The sequence below is a fragment of the Gymnoscopelus microlampas genome (genome assembly GCF_963454915.1).
Source record: "Gymnoscopelus microlampas genome assembly, chromosome: 3".
In the NCBI taxonomy this organism is placed as follows: Eukaryota; Metazoa; Chordata; class Actinopteri; order Myctophiformes; family Myctophidae; genus Gymnoscopelus; species Gymnoscopelus microlampas.
The window spans coordinates 7,699,658-7,707,313 of NC_139940.1; the positions used below are offsets into that span (position 1 = coordinate 7,699,658).

The 7,656-nt window shown below is 43.0% G+C and overlaps 1 protein-coding gene across 1 annotated transcript; it reads right to left on the reverse strand.

The window, feature by feature from the left end:
• Positions 1-423: 423 nt before the first annotated feature.
• On the reverse strand, positions 424-3,033 carry LOC311041687 (C-type mannose receptor 2-like; the record flags this gene model as incomplete). Its single annotated transcript, XM_084052167.1, has 3 exons — positions 424-633; positions 1,854-2,496; positions 2,729-3,033. 3 exons carry the CDS (start codon positions 3,031-3,033, stop codon positions 424-426), a joined length of 1,158 nt encoding a protein of 385 aa, XP_083908293.1.
• Positions 3,034-7,656: the final 4,623 nt, after the last annotated feature.

Here is a 7,656-nt window from a genome sequence, read left to right on the forward strand (position 1 = left end):
AAACTTTAAGGCGTTAAAGACCGCCGCTGACGGTGCGTGCACGCGCGCCCCCAGCTCCCACAGTGTCAGAACTAAGGGTACGCCGTACCCCCCCGTACCCCCTACAGCTCAACCCTGGTTACTCTATTGCATAGCATCTTTTTTGCATGATTCGACTGAGGGATTGGCAGTCGAATCAGACTGATTTGACTGCCAATCTCAGTCGAATCATGCCAAACTAATACAAATAAAAAAAGTTAAAAATATATTTTTTATTTTTTTGGTGTTGCATTAGTAGACTATTAGTCGACTATAGGCAACATTTGACCAATCAGATTATAGTAATCCTTAGTCGGGGACAGGCCTAGTGCATACTAGTACTGTAGTAGTAATCTGTATACTAATGACCACAAATTCCAGCTGTGCCTGGCTACTGGTCCTCCACTAGTCCTCTGTCTGTTTTGCTGGGGCTTTGATGCAGAGGAAGTTCCTTCTCTCCATGCAGTCCCTGGTCTCCCACTGGGTGGTGTGGTCTTTGGGTAGGGTTCCACAGCGCCTCCCCCAGGCCGGACAGAGTGGCAGGTTCTGGTACCGCTGTGGTTCCCCGTCCACCCAGAGCCACTCGCTCGCCAGGAAACGCAGAGCTGTCCACACCTGGGGACAACATGGAGAGCAAAGGAGGAGGTCAAAAAGTGTTATTGTGTTTAATTAGTACTATGCTGGCCTGTTCTATGATAACTGCATGTTATTAAATAAAACGTAATCTTAGATTCAGGGGTGGAAAGTAATTAAGTACATTTACTTAAGTACTGTACTTAAGTACAATTTGTTGAGGTATTTGTACTTTACTTGAGTATTTCCAATTTCCAATACTTTTACTTCTACTCCACTACATCAGAGGCAAATATTGTACTTCGACTCCACTACAATTATTTGAAAACTTTAGTTACTAGTTACTTTGCAGATATACATTATGATATTATGAAACATATATTAACCACTTTAGACCTATTTTATACATAGGCTATTTGAAAATAGCCGATCTACAAGCTCACAACGCGTCGCGATGCGACGCGTTGTGAGCTTGTAGATCGGCTATTTTCAAACATTTTAGAACTTTTACTTTTGTACTTTTATTCAAGTAAATTTTGAATTCTGGACTTTTACTTGTAAGGGTGCGCTCCCACCGCACTTTTATTTTACCTCTGGGGCAGAATCTGCCAATGATTTGTCAATGCAAATGCGTGGATTCCTGGTCTTGCGGATTTTTTCCAAGAATCCACGCATTTGCATTGACAAAGCATTGGCAGATTCTGCCCCAGAGGTAAAATAAAAGTGCGGTGGGAGTGCACCCTAATAGAGTATTTCTATATTGCAGTATTGATACTTTTACTTAAGTAAAGAATTTGAGTACTTTTTCCACCACTGCTTAGATTCAGAATGAGACAAACATTATTGCCAAGGTTAGTGTTAAGGCAAAACCAACATTTTATTTTCCAGTTTTGGCAGGCCTGGGCCGAACTGAAGAAAGTTTGGAAAGTGACTTTGTATAAAGTGTTTTATACTGCCTCAAGGCAAATAAAGGCATCAACCTGTATGAATGAGGCAACAACCACCGTAAATGAATCAATTTCTATGTACATAATATATGCACTGATGGGGAGAAGTTCACATTTTTGTGTTTATTCTTCAGGCACCAGTGTGGGGTGCTGTGACAGTCACAGTAACAGAAGACAATTAAGACTTAACAAAGGACTTTGATGGTTTCAGCAATTTATCTTTGAAATGAAAGAAAGAAGAAATCAAGTTTCCTGCATTCATTTCAACAAATGTTCTACACCCACAATGTGATCCCTCAACCCAAATCCTCAAACCTCATTGGTCGTGGCCTCCTGGATCTTGTCCCTGGCGTAGCGGTGGTCGTCCTCAGACTGCAGGCTCACCAGGTCATACTGGTGGTCACGGTAATGATTATGTTGGGTGGGGTCGACGCTGCCGATGGCCCTGCAGTGATCCAGAGCCTCCTCCCATGTCTTGTTCTCCTTCACCAGGATCACGTTGTCAACGAAACAGATGAATGGAAGTTTATCAGAGCAAGGTGAACTGTGCCACGTGTTAGTGTTAATGTAAAGGAAGCCACAGTCCTCAAGGTACGGCTTTCCCGGAGCCCAATTCCTATAGTCTGAGTCCTCTCCAGTCCACTGCCAGATGTCTTTAGATGTGTCACTTCCAGGTGTGTTAGGGGGTATATGCAGTCCAATCCAGCCATTTTTAGTGAACTTTTTGTGGTTGCTTTGTGTGACAGTGGCTAAGACCATGGACTTCTTGTGACAGCTCTCCTGGGCATCAAGCCAGGACAACGTTGTAGACTCATATACGACATTGTCCCCATCAGAGCAGTAGAAACCGTATGACGGAGAACATTTAATATTGTACCACTTCAGAGAGTAGTTCACGGTACAATTCCACATTTCAGTCTCTCCAGTTGCCCAGTTTGTGTCTCTTGAAGCGTCTCCTCTGTAAAATACAAATAATCAATATTACTGCTCTGACTATCTAACATTCAGGAGTGTCACTACACTAGCAAATACTTGTAGAAATGTACCTTTTTTCATGATAATGTAACATTTAGCTTTAACCATATTTCCATATCTTAAACTTTAAAAATGTTTGTAAATAGTTTATCTTAATTTTTTATGCCACCTTTAATAGGGATATCAGGCTGAAAGTGGTTAAAAACAAGACTAACCTTTCTTGTGTCCACCTCCACACGTAAATGTTCCCAGGGTCTCTGTACAGACCGATCCACACTCTTCCTCTGGCTTTTACCTTTGTCATCTCATTCATCAGGTCTTCTCTGTGACCCCTAGCAGAAGCCAAGTCAGTGAATTTCTCCTTGCAGTACTGTTGAGCATCAGACCAGCTTTTCTTCTCTTCCACATAGTGAAACGTTTTCATCGGGACAGACGCCTCCAATTGAAGAGCAGCAATGATGATGAGGAGGAGGGAGAGGGAGAGGGAGAGGGGGGTCTTGAATGGGCTCCTCTTCACCATTTTCACAAGTTGTTTCTTCAGTTCAAGTAGAGAAGAGTGCAGGGCAGAGTTCAGTTGTTGTCATAATGTCCACTCTGTAGCTGAGTCCTCTGTGTGACCTGGTTGTCTAACTGAAGCAGGACTCACAGAGCAGGATAAAGATGTGGTTAGTTGTCTGGTGAGGAGCAGGCTGTCACACTGTTCTTATGACAGCTACTCACCTGGACACACCCACCTACATGCACCTGGACACACCCACATAGATGTACCTGGACACACCCACCCACATGAACCTGGACACACCCACCTACTGTATGTACCTGAGCAAACCCACGTGTGTGTGTGTGAGTGCGTGCGTGCGAGCGAGCGTGCGTGCGTGCGTGCGTGCCTGCCTGCCTGCCTGCCTGCCTGCCTGCGTGCCTGCCTGCCTGCCTGCCTGCCTGCCTGCCTGCCTGTCTGTCTGTCTGTCTGTCTGTCTGTGTGTCTCTCTGTCTGTCTGTCTGTCTGTCCCGGGTATAACTCGGACGCGTCCTACAGAACAACGTATGGAACACATTTTACGGTGTCCGAGAACGCAAAAACTACAAATATCTGTATCTGTCTGTCTGCGCGTTTACTGAGTGTAGTATCCTGAGGATAATGGTTTCACCCAAAGAATGGTCTAGCCCAGACTCATGTTAATGATGTCATGTGAGATGCGCGCCAGAACTAATGTATGCAACCCAGTGTTTGTAAGTAAACACAGAACGCTCAACTATATACAGTACGTTTGTGTGGACATTCAATTCCTGGAGAGCAGAGCAGAACCTCTGGCCCAAGATTTTCTGCCTTTATAGCGCCACCAGGAGGCCGGTTTTTGCAAAGCATTTTTTAAAATATTACTCCTACAGATTTTCTCCAAATACCACGCCAATTACCTCTCTAGTCATGTGATCAAGACGGATCTGTCCGATTTTTCATATTCCATCCTGATTGGCTAAGATAGGCTTTCAAAGCTTGCAGGAGTGGCCTGTTTTGTTCAAAATGCCACAAATCATGAACGCAGCGTCCGATTGCCGTAAAACCTTTTTTTTTGTATCTGCCTCATATTGGCGCTATAACAGGCAGACTCACGTTTTGGCCTATAGCTCTTGAACCATAGGTCGTACATTCAAAATATTAGTTTTCCGCCTTGTGTTTTTTGGCCCACAATAAGCTACCTGGCCTGGTGGAGACCTGTACTCCAAGGAGCAAATTTGTCTAGTTTATGTATTGCTTTTATTTTTTGTAAACTATTGAAGGGAGCATTACAATTGTCCAGCCTATACTAGTAATAAAACATAATACTATTCTCTGTATCAGACATCCCACCCTCGAAAATGTCATTTCAGGGAGGTCAAGAAAATATATGAACCCATATATTTATATATATATATATATATATATATTCACATTTATGTTTAACATATATATGGATATATATGATCTATATATGACACATATATTTCCTATAAATCCACATATATGAACCTGAATATGGCAAATATGCAGCATATATTTAGCATATAATTGCCATATATTGGCATATATTTAGTAGGTGGGCTCTATTTCCGGGAGACTCCTGCAACTTAAGGGAGAGGTGGGATGACTGCTGTATTGCCTGAGAGAAACAGACAAACATCATAGTACTCTTATGTACTTGTACACAAGATGTAAATAAAGACACCTTGACCTTGACTCACACTCACACCACACATTTGTATGGAGCTCATTACCCTATCTGAACATGGAGGTGGACGATTTTGAATGTCAAAGTTTTGTAGGTAATTTGTTTAAGTGTCAGAGCAGTGTGAAATGAGGTCCATGTTGTTTGTTTGATCGAATGTTGTACTGGCATGCAGCTATCACCTTACATAAGCACGTTACTCATTCAACAACCTGACATTACAATCTGAGATCATTAATTATATCTCATGTTAATAAACTCACTGTTTCACTGTGAGAACTGAACTTGGGAAACATGCTTTTAACTATGCTGCACCATTCTCTTGGAATCTACTTGAAGTTAGATTCACTCATTGAAATAGATTTTTTTAGCAAACGCATTGGACACAGCTGTTTGATCATGTTTTTAAGTTGTTACTATATTGTTTTGTATTTATTTTAATGTTTTTACATGTGAATCTATAATGTATGCAGGATACATAAAAAAGAGATTAAACCACAAACCCTATACTTAGTTGACTGGGGTCCCGCAGGGCTCTATACTTGGTACGCTCCTTTTCCCCCTCTGCACTATATCTCTTCCTCAAAAATAGCTGATCTACAAGCTCACAATGCATTGTGAATTTGTGACGCTTTGCCAGCTTGTAGATCTGCTATTGTCACCGAACGCTTGCCTCAGAATAAGGGGCATGTGACTTTAACTTTTTGCAATAAAGCCATTTGTTGGGACATAGGTCATAGGACAGGTCAAACAGATACATTTGACATGTCATTCCCCCTAGCTAATTAATGGCACCTGCTACTTGTCCCTGCCACACACACACACACACACACACACACACACACACACATACACACATACACACGCACGCACGCACGCGCGCACGCACACGCACACGCACACGCACGCACGCACACACACACACACACACACACACACACACACACACACACACACACACACACACACACACACACACACACACACACACACACACACTCCATCAGTCTATTAGACCCTACCAACCACCGTTTTCTTTCCTAGCAACCATCTGTTTTACCTTAACAACTGTCTATTACACCCTATAGCAACCACATACACACACACACACACACACACACACACACACACACACACACACACACACACACACACACACACACACACACACACACACACACACACACACACACACACACACACACACACACACACACACACACACACACACCTTGACCTTGACGCACACTCACACTCACACCACACATTTGTATGGAGCTCATTACCCTATCCGAGCACATGGAGGTGGATGATTTTGAATGTCAAAGTTGTAAGTAATTTGTTTGCGGAGTGTGGCATTAGGTCCATGTTGTACTGAGGAAGCTACCAACTTACATAAGCTGTCACAGTCACAGACTTGTCTTTGACTTTGTCCTGTAGTTTCTAGGTCTTGTGTTTCTATGTATTTTGCTCCCTGGTCTAGTATTCTTGGTTCTATGTTTCTGTTTGCCCCAGCTGTATCTGATTTGTAATCACCCCTCATCATGTGTATATCAGCCTGGTTCCCCAGTCAGTCTTGTTGAGTCATTGCATCCTGTCACTTGTTTTAGTTTGTCATGTTCCTGTGTCTTGTATTAAAACACCCAATAATGGGCTTTGAACACCACCTTGCCTGGCTGTCCTGCATTTGGGTCCTCACCTCACCAGCTCGTGACATAAGAACATTACTCATTCAACAACATGACATTATAATCTGAGATAATTAATGATATCTCATGTTAATATCATGTTCTCGCTGTGTCGTGTGAGCACTGAACTTGGGAAACATGCTTTCAACTATGCTGCACCATTCTCTTGGAATCTGTTAGATTCCCTCATTGAAATTGATCATTTTAGCAAACACATTGGACACCCGTTTGTTCATGTTTTTGAATTGAAAAAAACAGTTTTACGTTTTTGTACACTTTAACAATCTTGTTTTTACATACTATGTGTTTACTGCCTTCAGGGCCAAAAGAGATGAAAATCTCAGTGTGGCTTTACCCTGGTTAGCCGCTTAAACCCTATACTTATAGGTCTTTGGGGTCCCCCAGGGCTCTATACTTGGTCTGCTTTTTTCCCTCAACACCAAAGTTCTTAATCAAAAAGTAGCAATGATGAGGAGGGGGAGGAAGAGGGGGTCTTAAATGGCCTCTTCTTCACAAGCTGTTTCTTCAGTTCAAGTAGAGAAGAGTGCAGGGCAGAGTTCAGTTGTTGTCATAATGTCCACTCTGTAGATGAGTCCTCTGTGTGACCTGGTTGTCTAAGTCGGTGGTTCTCACAGTGGGGTCCGGGGGGTCCTTGTGGGGGGGATTCCCAGCAAAATGCAAAGGCCGTCGGGATCGGTACTGGAACCCCGCAACACGCTGTCAGGCTACAATGAGCCTAGGTCTCATGTGTGCGCTTTTGTGTGTGATGTAAAGGTTCAACAAAACTAAAGGTTAAGTACACAAAGTTGATAGAGTATGTCATTGATGTTTTTTGTTGTTTTTCAGAGAACATAATTATATCCACTTGGCCATCATATGGTTCACTGCAGCTCAACAGTCAGGAGATGTCTATGAACTCTGTGTTTAAATCCCTGAAGACCATTGTCTTCTGACTACATGCTCTGGAAGGCTGTTCCACACACACTGACAGCAGTGTGGAGAAAGTTTCTGTCCAAGGTGCATGTTCTGGAGACTGTGAGGCTCGCCGTGTATGGTGGAAGGAGCAGAATCCTGGCGGTCTGTGAGGCACCCGGGGCCCAAATAGGGGTTACTAAATACATGAACTTAACACTATTCAACTACGCCAGTTGGATTTACACCAACAAACCAGTTTAATTTGAGCAAAACGGGTTAGTTTAACAGAGCTTTAAAACTGGTTATGAGGCTCAGTGAAGACACCAGGAGTTACAA